This window comes from Phodopus roborovskii, unplaced genomic scaffold (assembly GCF_943737965.1).
Source record: "Phodopus roborovskii unplaced genomic scaffold, PHOROB, whole genome shotgun sequence".
NCBI lineage: Eukaryota > Metazoa > Chordata > Mammalia > Rodentia > Cricetidae > Phodopus > Phodopus roborovskii.
The window spans coordinates 507,714-521,356 of NW_026125856.1; the positions used below are offsets into that span (position 1 = coordinate 507,714).

Here is a 13,643-nt window from a genome sequence, read left to right on the forward strand (position 1 = left end):
ACATCTATTCATATCCTGACCTTTTATGGGAATTTGCTTCTTTGGATTGTTGTGAAGTTGGAAATTCACATGACCCCATAGCTCGTTTTAAAAAGTCATTTGGGGACCTGGAGAGATGATTTAGCAGCTAAGAGTTCTTGCTGCTTTTGCAGAGAATCTGAGTTCAATTCCTAGCACCCACATGTCAGCTCACAACTGCCTATAACTCCACTTCTAGGAGGTCTAATGTCATATGCTGGTCTTTGTGGACATCTACATGCATGCACTGCACATAAATATACTCAGACACAGGGTCACATAAAAGAAAAGTAAATATAACCTTTAAAAAAAGCAGTCATTTGAAGGCTAGCAAGATGACTTAGCAGGTAAAGTCTGACAATTTTTGCTCTGTTATTCAGATCCACATGGTAGAAGGAGACAGCTTAACTCCTACAAGCTGTCCTCTGATCTCCACACTCACACTGTGGTGTGCTCATACCCAGACATATGCACATGGCATTCGTGTACCCACATATGCATGCACAAGCATGTGCACATACACAAAATGTAATAAAACATTTAGAAGTGGTTGGAAATAAAAGACTGCCTTGGCACTTGTTTGCAGATAATCTGGAGGAAAACTAAATTTCCCCTGGCTTCCTATGGACTATGTGTGTTAGGGTTAGTGAAACAGGAGAAGTTGAAGGTGTGAGTGGAGCTATTCAGTGCCTAAGAACTGAAACCATTGGACAGACCACGGGGGCAGGTTGCTTAGGATTTGGAAGAATTACTTTATGCGGAGCTATTCCTAACTGGCCACTGTGGGCTGCTTTCCCTTTACAGTATGAGATTTCAGAATCTCTTCTGGCTCAGCGGACTTTGCAGTTTTCTGTTTGGCATCATGGTCGTTTTGGCAGAAACACTTTCCTTGGAGAGGCAGAGGTCCACATGGACTCTTGGAAGCTGGATAAGAAGCTGGATCATTGCCTCCCTTTACATGGAAAGGTAGTCTGCCTTAGAGGTCTTTCCCAGCTTGGTTCCCAGGTGGATTGTCTGCAGTGGCCTCTGCTGGTCTGGGTTGGAAGTAGCTTTGCATGTAGTATTCTATAGAGTTCTACCACACCCTGCTGGCCTTTCTGAGTTTGGCGGCAATTTCGGAGGCAAGTAGGAGCAATTTCAGGCAAAGCAGGAAGCTTCTGCATGCCAAGCTTTTTCCTGCTAACCGTCCAGAACCTGAACGTATCCTGACATCCTAACTTGCACATCCTTTCAAATCTAACCTTTGGAGCATATCCTAAACTACACCCCTTTCCAAGCTAAACATCCTGCTTTAGATGTGAAAAGTGAGACCATTTTGTGGATTTGCACTGGCTGTCCTCTTGGTTATGTGTGCAGGTCAGGAGAATTTTACTTTAGCAAGGGCACCTCAGATCTTAGTGTAGTAAGGTGGCACCATAGTAGTTGGTAGTTTTGTGTGGATCAGGATTAGAATCTTACTGGGAATCCACAAACCTTCTGTGAGCCTCAGTTTAGTCTTCTACAAAGTGGCATAGCAGTGTTGTTATTTCCTGTTGCAGGACTGAATGCAACATAATGGCCATTCCATAGCTTACTGAAATTCTGGTTATGATAAAGTAGCTACATCAGAGAACTTTAGCTGTAATTTCCCATTTATCATAATAAATCAAAGAAATCAAAGACAAACTTCTTTACAAGTAATAATAGTATTTTCAATGTTTCAAACAATGCACAGCATATAGAATATCTGTGGAAAGATGGTCTAGCAACTTAGCATGAGGCTGCCTCTAGAAAGTGAACCTGATGTGGAAGAGATATATTTTTTTATCTGTTCCATTTCATTCTTGTCTTTTAGTTTTGTTTTAAATATTTCAACTTTTACCTTGTTAAAAATATTAAGTATAAAATGATCTATATAGAGTTTGAAATTAAAACAACAAAACATGTGAAAAGAAAGTAAATTTCATTACTTATAAATAGCCACTCTTAACAAGTATTTAAGCATCCTTCTAGAATTTTTATATTAAGCAGCATAGATACCATTTATCTATCTGTCATCTATCATCTACCTATCTATCATCTATCTATCCATTTATACATATGCATACATAATGTGTTCTTTTTGGCCCAAGTGAATTCATATTTCTTGTTTTTTATATAGTATGTATATATAGATAGAGATTCTTGATTTTAACAATTTATCATAGGCATCCTCTATGCCATTACTCACAGATCTATCTTATTTTACTTGCTATATAATATTCTCTCTGTATTATACATTTATTTGCCAGTCCTCTACCAGTGGGTACTTACATTGTTTATTTTTAAAAACTATGCTGTTGTATATCTTTTTTCCAGTACTGGTGATCCAACCAAGAGCTTCACATATATTAAACAAGTGCTGTACCACTGACACACCCCATCATCTATCTTTGCCTTCTTTGGTGAATGTAATTGTCAGAGAAAGCCCTAGTTGTGAAATAGCTGAGTCAGAGGATGTATATCTAGTAATTTGATGGCTGTTGCCTTTCAGAAAATTTAGTGACATTACATTTTCAACCTTTAAATAGTCATAAAACAGGAAAGCAATTACTATCAAAGTAAAATATTCTATTAGAACCTTAGAATTTCTTAAGCATTTGATATGAAAATCATTCTCCCAGTGGCCTGGATATTATGTAATTATTTTGAAAATACCACTATAAACCACTTTGAATGCCCATGAAAGCAATGTCTTACATCAAAATGGGGGTATTTACTCTTTGGGAATATTTTCAACAAAATGAAAGTGTGCTGTGGGAACAAACCTGTCATCTACTCAATACTAAACTCTGGATTTTAATAGCTCATCTAAGTCAACAACCTAGGAATTAGTAAGTTGTGTAGATAGTTACAAAATAAAATGCCATCTTGTCTCCTTCTTTAAAAGTTTTTAATAACTTGAAATATCGCCTTATATCTTATATTTATAACTCTATCACATTATTATACTAGTGTTATTTAATATGTAAGCTGTAATGCTATATATAAAGTAAGGCTTTTAAAACAAAAGTTTTAGTTAAAAAGTAAAAAATCATGTATTTCTTTTTAACTTCAAACAATCTGTATTCAGCATTTCTGGTTTTGAGATTTTGTTTTGTTTTGTTTTCTCTTGCTAACAATCCCTTCCCACTTCTTATCTATCTTCTCTATAGACTAAGCTTATATATTCTGGAGCTGCAGTAAGTCTACTGAAACATAGGAGATTAAACCTACCAGTATCAGCATGCTCTGTGGTGAGCACCTAGCTTAGCCCAGCCTCAAGAGCATGGGCAGATGAAAGGGCATCTCTAGATTGTGCCAGCTCCTGCTGGGAAAACTGGAGCATAAAGGAAGTAATACCATGTGAGCCAAGAGAGTGAAGCAGTTCTGCCTCCCAGAGCTATTTGCTTTCTGTCCTTGACATTTGTTCATTCGTTGTTATGTTCATTCAGTCAACATGGGATACCTATGCAAACCAGGTACTATGCTAAGTCTTGGCCTTTCTAGGATGAACAGAAATAAGATTGGCTCCTGTCCTTCTGGCACATGGAATCTAGTGATGGTTCTTAAGTAAAGATATGTAAGTCAGGGGCTGAGCATATATCTCAGTGGTAGTGTATATGATTAGCATGTGAGGCCCTAGGCTTGATACCCAACACTGAAGCAAACAAGCAAACTGAATTATTTAAAATCTGTGTAGCAGACTTTTACCTGACCCTAAAATATGTGCAACCCCAACAACTTTTAAAGCACTTCTTACTCTTTTTCACACACTGGACACTATTGGTGATAGAGTAAGTAGGGAAAGATCTTTTGGATTTTTCCAGTCTGTTCTCCCTGATCTTAGATTGTTCTTCACTTTTTGGATTATTTTATCCAGTCTAGTGATAAAAAGCATAGACTCTGCAACCAGTGTGTCTGAATCTGAATCCTAGGTCTGCTAATTACTAGATATGTATCTGTGGGAAATTGACTTAACTTCTCTGTTTCTTTATTCAATAGGCCATAAAATAAGGATAATACCAATTTCATAGATAATACTCTAAGTGTTAAACAAATGATATACTACAAATAGCATTCTGGCAAATAGTAAGAACTATATTAGAGACAGTAATAAAAACATTACACAGTATAAATAACATACTTAGTTTTAATATATTTTATGCTTATGTTTATGTTTAATATAAGACAGTTTTTTTACTTCTTTCTTTGTTTACTTAGACGTAAATATAATTTTTATATTACCCATTTTCAGAAAGTATAAATTCAGTATAGTCATATTTTAGGATATAAATGAAACCAAAGATTTAAGTTTATTTTACCAAACGTTTATAAGGTGGATTTTTTCTGGGGATATAATTAATATGCATTATATTCAACCAGGATTTGAAATAAAAAAAAAGAGCAACACTTCTAGGAACAATTGACACATAGCCAGGACAGGTAACATGGCTGGAATCACTGGTTATATTTTAAGTGGCTGAATTGTAAGAGGAAGGCCATGTTCAAACTATGACTGAGGAGAGGAAAGTTGACTGCTTTCTTTTCTGCATTGACCTTTCTTAACTTGCACTTGGGCTGTCAGAGATAGCCTGTGTTCTTTCTGATAACCTCATGCCACATGTCACATGATGGCATTAAAATCACTCTTAACCCTGCTTGCTTCCACTTTCTGATCCCGACTAACAGTGCTGGTAGCAAGATCCTTAATGATATGCCATTGCCGTTCATTCTTTTGTAAGTTTGTGTGGCCACCTTGTTGGCATACCTTTGAGAGCATTTGGAATCTAGTGATCATATCCCCAGAATACACAATAGTGAGCCTTGGTTCTTCTGGATCTCCTCCCGAAGAGACTGCCAAAGAAAACGGTAGCTGCTGCGGGATTGTAGTCATTAAAGAGGGCCATGAACCTGCTCTTGGCATCATTTTATTTATTTATTTTCTTAGTTATTTTTGAGATAGGGTCTGGCTATTTTAGGCTGCCATCAAACTTGTGATTCTTTTGTTTCAACCTCTCCAGGGCTGGGATCAAAGAGGTGTGCCACTACAGCCACCTATAGGAACAGCTTTTGTAACCCTCTCAGAAGGAGGTCCCAGTGCTTCCTGAGGGACCTGATTTCACTTGTTGGGTTTCCCTATGTTTCAGATCAGTGCTGAGTCCTCACCTGGCTTGCCAGCACACAAAGGCGAGTTGGTGGTTTCATTGAAATACATCCCAGCCTCCAAACTCCCTGTTGGAGGTGACCGGAAAAAGAGTGAGTTTTCTTTGGGTCCCCTGGATTCAGCTCTTAGCTTTTGTACAGGGTCTGTGAGAGATTGGTATGGGCTCATTGGCTAGGACAGGCTGGGATGTTTCCTGGATCCTCTAGGTAGGAGTCCCTTCCTAAGGAAGCCTTTACCTCTCTCAACTGGAAGGAAATGCCATGGCCTTGACATTCCTTTTAGATGACCTTTAGGTTGTTAGTGTGACACAGTTCCATCTGTGTCAAGCTACTAAGACGAAGAAGGCAGAAGAGAACAGGAGCTTTGTGGCTGAGAAAGGTGCTTGGAAAGAGTGGTGAAGTATGGGAAGTGCAAGGCTGAGTAACTAACCTAGACAGCATGGTGCTGGTGACTGGGGATACATAGATGAGAGAGATATGGTACTGGTACTCTGAGGACAGCTTTTCTTTAAATCACAAAGGAAATCATGTGCCCAAACCACCCATCTATGAGGGACACAGAGAGAGCTTTGTTGAGGAAGTACTATTAAAACTGGACTTTGAGGTTTTTACCAGGTACAAAAGGAAGGAAGGTGAAAGAGAGGAGCACTTCTGGAAGAAGGAACAGGACTAGCACAGGTTCTTAAGGAGCTTGGTAACTGGATGAAATGGTACAGGCCTATAGTTCCAGCACTCAGAACTATTAAATTTCAGGCTGGATAGGTCATATACTGAATAACAGGTTAGACTTGGCTATAAAATGAGACCCTATTAAAAAAAATGAGAAAGTAAACAAAAAGAAAAGAAAAATATAAAGTGTAGGCAGGGGATGCAGTTCCATTTATAGAGTGCTTGTGTAGCATGCATAAGGGTCTCTGTTGTATGCAGGGAGCATTGCATAAACTTATACTTGGGAGGTGGAGGCAGGAGAGTCAGGAATTGAAGGTCATCATCATGCCTGCTACATAGTGAATTTGAGATCAGACTGGGCTACATGAGACCCTGTCTCAAAGTCTGAAAAACAAAACAAAACAGCCCATTCTGTATATGCCAGGTAAATACAGAGTTTAGGTCATCTACCTCCAGTTATAGTGGAGCTGGGGTTATGATGTGTATGAGTACAGATGGGACTGGAGATGAGTGTGGAGCCAAGTGAAAAAGGAAAAAAAAAAAACCTTGAGTGAAGAGTTTAACTTAGTCTGCTGGCAATGGCAAACCAAAGTTCTTCTTCTTTTTTTAATGCTTTCAACAAAGTGTAGTGTAGAAGATTTGAGGGATCAATAGGTCCCAAAGAGGGTGTGCAGAAATGACTGAAAAAGAAGCAAGGAGCAAACCTTTTGAACCAGAAACATTTTAAAGGATGAAGAGATGGAAAATGTCAGTGAGGGAGAGGGTTATCAGGATGTCAAAAGGCCAGCAGCGAGTTTAAAGAGGAGGTGGGCAGGGACTGTCAGCCTCTGTCAACACCACAAGCAGTCAGGCCAGATGAAGCCTCAGAAGACACTGGTTGTTCAGATTGGGCTGGAAAGTATTAGCGAAATCTGATTTCATAAGGCTGGGAAGGAGGTGGAGAAGCAGAGGTGATGAGCATGGTTATTGTCAGCCAGGGGAATTGGTCATGGTGAAAGGAAAGAAAGACAGGATCCAGTCAAAGGAAGGGAACTTTTCTTTGAAAGTAGATACTAAAAAAATAAAGAAAGAATCAGTAAAATTAGCCTGTATTCAGACTGAGGGCAAGGCATCCGTCCAGGGAAAGGGATATTTAAAATGGTAAATGAGGCCTGTGTGGTAAGGGTTGAGATCAAGAACTCAGCAGAGGAGTTCATTCCTGCTGTAATTGCTTAGCAAATGCCAGGTAATGTTGCTTCTTGTAGCTTCAGTTGACTCCTGCAATAATATAAGGGAAATCATAATGTGTATCTCATAGGGATACTTGGAGGAATTAAATGCTTGAGGTGATTCACAGCAAGTTTTCAATGAGCATTTGTTGCTGTTGGGAGTATTAATTGGGTCCCTACTGCTTATGCTGAGCACTGTGCTAGGAACACAGGGCATAGGCATGATTCAGTTAAGCAAGGAGAGGAAGTGCTATATAGTTAAAGCACAGGACACACCTGGCAGTGTGGCGGTTCACTTGCAATGGCTGACATCCCTTACAGGTAAAGGTGGGGAAGGGGGAGAACTCCAGGTGTGGATCAAAGAAGCCAAGAATCTGACTGCTGCCAAATCAGGAGGGACTTCAGACAGCTTTGTCAAGGGGTGAGTCCCTGGACCAGCATCAAATCACCAGTTATAGGACAAGCAAGTTAGCGGGGAACTCAATTGAATTTTCCTCTGTAGATCCAGCCTTTGCCCCACCACCCTCAACAGCTTTGTTTCTGAGATTAGGTAATGGTGAGACCTCCACCCCTACCTTTGCACTGGTCTGAGATAAGTTTGGTCTCAACTGTGGTGCTAGTTTTCAAAGAGGAAGGTGACAGACAGATAGGTTCTGACTTTCTCAGATTAGTCCTCTTCCCGAATCCTAGATGGACAGGATAGTCCATGTTCCCTGAGTGTCTGGATACAGGATTCAAGGCTCTGTTGTCCATAATTTTTAAGTAGAGTAAGCTTCATCTATATTGGGGATGACATACTGACTTAAGTTCCCCAAGAAGTCATGGTTGACTAAGCTTATACATATTAGTAATGGTTTCATTTACCTTGTGCGAGACTAACATTCATTTACTCACCAGGTTAAAGGAAGTATATAATCTAGTGGGAATAGTAGGAAATATGCCTTAGCACATTCAAAGAAGGGCTTGTGTGTACTGGGACCTGGGTGTTGGCTTGCCATCCTGGGCTAGGCCTGTGGTAGGGGCAAGGGTAGACATACTGCCAGTTTGAGTAGGTGTTGCTAACTCGCCACCCTCTGCCAGATACCTCCTTCCCATGAGGAACAAGGCCAGTAAGCGTAAAACTCCTGTGATGAAGAAGACCCTGAATCCTCACTACAACCATACATTTGTCTACAATGGTGTGAGGCTGGAAGATCTACAACACATGTGCCTGGAACTGACTGTATGGGACCGGGAGCCCCTGGCCAGCAATGACTTCCTGGGAGGGGTCAGGCTGGGTGTTGGCACTGGTGAGACTCTCTTCCATCCGATCATCACTTGTCTCAAAGGCCTTTGATCTATCTTACTCTTCCTACCTCTTGCCCTCCATGATATACACAGACCTGTTCTGGCAGAAATTTTCTTCCTTTAATGAAAACATCCAACATGTACTTACTGAGTGCCTGCTACCTGCTAGGCCTAAGTGAAGGCTGAACTCATACAGTATTCTGTGTACAGAAAGGTGACCCTGAAAGCTGGAACTTCATCATCTTCCCACAAAAGAAAATCTAAAAATTATCCAAATGCCTGACTTGTGATTCCTATCTTCTATCTTGGTGTAGTGAGAAGGGTCTTTGGCCAGCAAATCGTTGCTCTCCAAGGATTGATTTACTCCTTGCTTTTCGGTGATTCTTTGTCTATAGTTTTTGTTTCTTCTATATGATCGATTTCATTTGATTCAACTATTGGAGGGGAATACACATGTGCTCTGATGATACCAACTTCTTTGTTTATATCCTTCTTTCTTTTGAGACAGGGTCTCATAGATCCCAGATTGGCATTGAACTCCTGATACTCATTAGCTCTACCTCTCAAATGCTCAGATAGTAGACATGAACCAAGATGCTCAGGCCTAATTTTGTTAAATAAATGTAAATCTTCCATTGACCATGTCCCCACCCACTCTAAAAAGACTGACGTCTGTTACCTAGCCTTTCCTTCAATTCTCAGTCCATTGTGATATGGCTGCTATTTTCTACTCTTATAAGTCATTCATGCCAAACTGAGGATTTTGTCTCTCTAAAGTTCCCAAGCACTATTTAGTAGATCAGATTACGCCAGGTATTGGGGCGTACACCTTTAATCCCAGCACTCGGGAGGGAGAGGCAGGAGGATCTCTATGAGTTTTGAGGCCAGCCTGTTCTACAGAGCTAGTTCCAGGAAAGGCTCCAAAGCAATACAGAGAAATCCTGTCTCAAAAACACAAACAAAAAATAGAGCAGATTGCTCCTATTTTCTTGAAATTCTTACCATTCTTGGCTCTCTGTGACTCCATGTTACACCATTTCTCAATTTCCTTCATGGACTCTTCATTCTGTATTCAAACTTTAAATGACACTGATCTCTGGGCTTGGGCTTGGATGCTCTTTTTTTTTTCTTTCTCTTTTTATAGTCTTGATCAGGCCTATCCAATCTTTTGACATTGTAATAGCATGACATTTTCAAGTATAGCATTGACAATCAAGCACCTTGGAATCCAGTTATCAAGAAATCATAGAAAGTAAAAAGTACTCCATTGTTTTAATTAGTTACGATTTTGTGTTGGGCCACATTCATAGCTATCCTTAGCTCCATACAGCTCTGCTTTAACATATCTGCCAGTTTCATTCTTATGGCCTTGATTACTTATTGTATATGAATAACTAGCAGAAAACATCTATAATATTTTTGCACATATAAGATACTTCATGTCAGTTCCCTGTGTAAAATTCTTTGGTGACTTTCTTCCAGCTCAGAAATTCTTAAGTTTTCAGACCCCATAAAATCTTGATTCTTCCTTTGTTATCCTTCCTGTATTGTTTTCTTGCTCACTCATTATGTTCCAATCACCATAACTTTTACTTTGCTCTCCAAATATGCCAAGTTACTTCCTATGTTGGGAATTTATAATGATTGTCTTTCCTATTCCCAGGTAAGCTGCCAAAGGCAGGGACATTTTTTGTGTGTTCATCACTGCATCCACAAACTGGCATAGAGTAGGCACTCAGGAAATGTTCACTGAATGAATGAATTACTATACCAAAAAAAAAAAATAAATGAGGAGTAAGATCACATAATCCTACCTTTGGACCCAGAGTTTATAACTATAGAAAAAGTTATTCAGAGCTTGGTCATGGTTATGCATGCCTCTGGCCTCAGCACTTGGCAGGCAGAGGCAGGACACTTGCCACAAGTTCAAGGTCAGCCAAGACCTTGTCTCCAACAACATAAAAAGAGAGAGAAGGTGCTGAACTTTTTTTAATGTTAAGGCCCTATGTGTACTCTAGTTATTAACCAGCCCATTGCCTTTTTACTGTGTATGCAATAAACTGTTCTTTAAAAAATTAAGGCAAGTTGCTAATGACAGAAGGGTAGCAGTTCTAGTATGGGGTGTCAGATACCAGAGCTCTAGAAAAGCCACTGAAAGCAGGCCCCCACTGATATTATGCCATTTCAAGTTCCATTTCATCAACCTGCAGTTTCCTTGATTGTCTCTGTGGCACAAGTATTTGTAGACTCAGCTTGCCAGCTTGCTGTCACTAGCATTTTCTCTTCACTGTACATTGTTGTTTCTGTGTTGGCCTTCTTCACTACATAACCCATCCTCCCTGATGGGCTAGTGATGGGACTCCATTCAGCCCCCTCTGGCGTTTCTCCTCAGGGATCAGTAATGGCGAAGTGGTGGACTGGATGGATTCGACTGGTGAAGAAGTGAGCCTGTGGCAGAAGATGCAACAGTATCCAGGGTCTTGGGCAGAAGGAACTCTGGAGCTACGTTCTTCAATGGTCAAACAGAAGCTGGGTGTATGAATCCCTATCTTTATCTGTAGGCGCAACCCTAGTCAATCCAAGTAAAAGGAAGCTAAGCAACCATAGGAGAGATTGCTAATTTAATGTGTGTGCATGTATTTGTATAAACATGTATTTCTGCAGATCTTATTTTGCTAGCTAGTGTGACACAGTTATGTTTCTCCCTTTAAAGCAGCCCAAAAATAAGGGTCTTTTCAAATGGTTTTTATTTATGTATAGGCTAGTATATTTTTCAGAGTACATAGTTGCCTCTAACTTTCTGTGGTTTAATTAACTTTAAAAACCTTTTACAGCAATTCTCTACCTTCTATATTGCTATCCTTGCTTTTACTTTTCCTGGAAGTATGGCTGCTTTTGGCAGTAGTTCTAGTTTGTAGGTCTAGATCAAAGGCCACGGCTCTTGGAAGCAAAGTTTAGTTGTTAAAGACAGTACACTATGGGAGAAGGATTTATACCTAGTCCTTCCTCTCCAGTTTATATTTTATCTCATCATCTACCTTGATGTATTTTTAGAATTTGCCTTTTAGTTTTTCTTGTTTTTAAGCAATTTCCATGCTGTGTGAGTACACTGGTTTTCTTTGAAATGCAGTGAAAATTCCCCAGCACCTTCCTAGACCTTTGGAGAGCCCTTATAATAGAGTCACTTTAGAAAAATCACTTTAATTCAGTAATGGCCTTTTCACTAAGTCATTAACATGCCCTGTGAGACCTACTAGCTGATCCCAGAAGGACTAAGTGGCTCTGAATAAAGTTTTTCACACAGCGCTTTTTGAAGAGGTATTTCCTTATTTCCCTAATGGAAGATGAGACATCTTCACTCTCATATATTATAGCTTTCTCTAAGTTTGTGTCTGGGGTGTGCTGCTACATAGAACATAGGCTGTGTACCTTTCTTTGAGCCAGAAAAGCCAAAGATTGTTTAAATCATACAGTTCTCCCCTAGGCTGGGATTATTGCCACCCCTTGAAAATGTGGATGGAGTTGCCAAGCTATTCTGACTTTTGAGCTAATATATTTTCAGTTCCCATTTTTGGTTGTGTCCTAAACTTGACCTATGGGCAACAGGGAAATAACATGTTGTGACTTAAAAGATCCAGCAAGCTTTCATTTCCTGCTACTCACTCTTCTAAACTGGACTTTTCATTCATCACAGTCTATCTATACAGAGTTGTGTGTGGACGGTGTCTGTGCCAGAGAAGAAATCCCTGTTAATGGGGCCAGCTGCAAATTGACTTTCCTGTAAGGTCCCTGGATTACGACAGATGGGGGTGGTTAAGATTACATGTGTGAATTGGGGAGAAAGTTTTTCAAAGATTCCTTCAATATGGATCGTTACTATAGTGGAAGTGTAACTCAAGAGTCCTGGCTCATGCTTGTTCTTTGCCATTCTACCTTAATATGTATGTGTGTTTCAATAAAGCTTTCTCACTTGAGTGTTTACACTTTGACTTCTGCAGATGCTTTCGTCTCTGATGCCCAGACTTATTGCTGCCACTTTCAGTCATAGCTTGAAGGTCAGAACTAGAGTAAGAAATGCACCTTGCTGTACTGGAAGAAAATTTGCCTTTTCCCACACTGCTGTCTGGCACCTTTGTTGAGCCCACATTCCTTGTCCTATATGTTTGGAAACAAAAAGTAGCATTGCATTTTTCCCTCTTCGGGTACCAACAGAAGTTGGCCTTTGACTTTGTAGACTGCCGCTTGTTGGAAGAAGAAGAGAGATGTTCACACAGGCATGAGGGAACACCTTTCATGCTACCAGTACTTCTAGATTACTCAGTTTTTCTGAAATTGGGATTGTTTTTTTTTTCTTATTTACTCCATTATTTGGATTCAAGAGCCAAATCAAAGACACTATACAACACATCTTTGAAATAAGGCTCTGATTTTCTAGCTACAGCTCAAGTGATTCTTGGCCTCTGTGCAAAAGCGTATTTGCAAAAAGTTAAATGCATCCCGTATACAAGGTTTTGCTTGATATTATCTGACTCTCTCCAACACCTTATGAAAGAGGAAACCTTCCTTTCTTGCAGATGAAGCATGAGCTCCTTGTTATGTGCCTGAATTGGAGTTTGAATCCAAGGCTGACTCTACCATGCTGCCTTCTGTGAGAATGGTATTTGTTAAGGGCAAAGCATCAAACAAAATGATGACTCCTCTCTCCCAAAATATCTTAGAGAAATAGGATTAATTTGCAAAGGAGGACAATGATAATGCTTTGGCTATTAGTAAGCCAGCACAGTGACAACACTGTGTATATGTGCTAGAGAGGATAGAAGGGAGGAAGGAGGAAGGAGGGGGGAAGAGTGACAAAAAGGGAGAGAAGGACAGAGAAGATAACAGGAAGAGAGGGGATTTCTTTCTTTTTTCCCAGAGACAGGGTTTCTATGTGTAATAGTCCTGGCTATCCCTGGAACTCACTCTGTAGGCCAGGCTAGCCTTGAATTCACTGACATCTGCCTGCCTCTGCCTCCTGAGTGCTGGGATTAAAGGCATGTGTCACTAACACCTGGCCCTACTTGAATTTCTTAAGTCACAGTCTACAAAGTACTACAAAGGAGGTTACAGTAAAACCTTACCTAAAGAAGGCAAGATTGACTTGGCTACTCCAAATGATATAAAACCCCTAAAGTTGTTCTAAGCCTCAGTTCCTTGGACCATTTACATGCAAGGGTCAGGCCCTTGCAGGAGGAAGTGGGGCCCTGTATTATCTTCTAGGCTATTGACCTGCTAGAATGTCCTAGCTTGCCACTTGAA

At 40.1% G+C, this 13,643-nt stretch overlaps 1 protein-coding gene across 2 annotated transcripts in view; it reads left to right on the top strand.

Moving 5' to 3' along the window:
* Sytl4 (synaptotagmin like 4) overlaps positions 1-11,965 on the top strand; it is a 48,175-nt gene extending 36,210 nt beyond the window's left edge. The window contains exons 13-17 of one of the 2 annotated variants that reach the window (XM_051178824.1): positions 823-984; positions 5,166-5,274; positions 7,380-7,479; positions 8,139-8,347; positions 10,738-11,965. In XM_051178824.1, coding sequence (XP_051034781.1) covers positions 823-984; positions 5,166-5,274; positions 7,380-7,479; positions 8,139-8,347; positions 10,738-10,886 — 729 coding nt within the window. In that variant the 3' untranslated portion in view covers positions 10,887-11,965. The remainder of the gene's footprint in view (positions 1-822; positions 985-5,165; positions 5,275-7,379; positions 7,480-8,138; positions 8,348-10,737) is intronic. The other variant, XM_051178825.1, reaches the window with a different exon arrangement.
* The last annotated feature ends 1,678 nt before the right edge of the window (positions 11,966-13,643 follow it).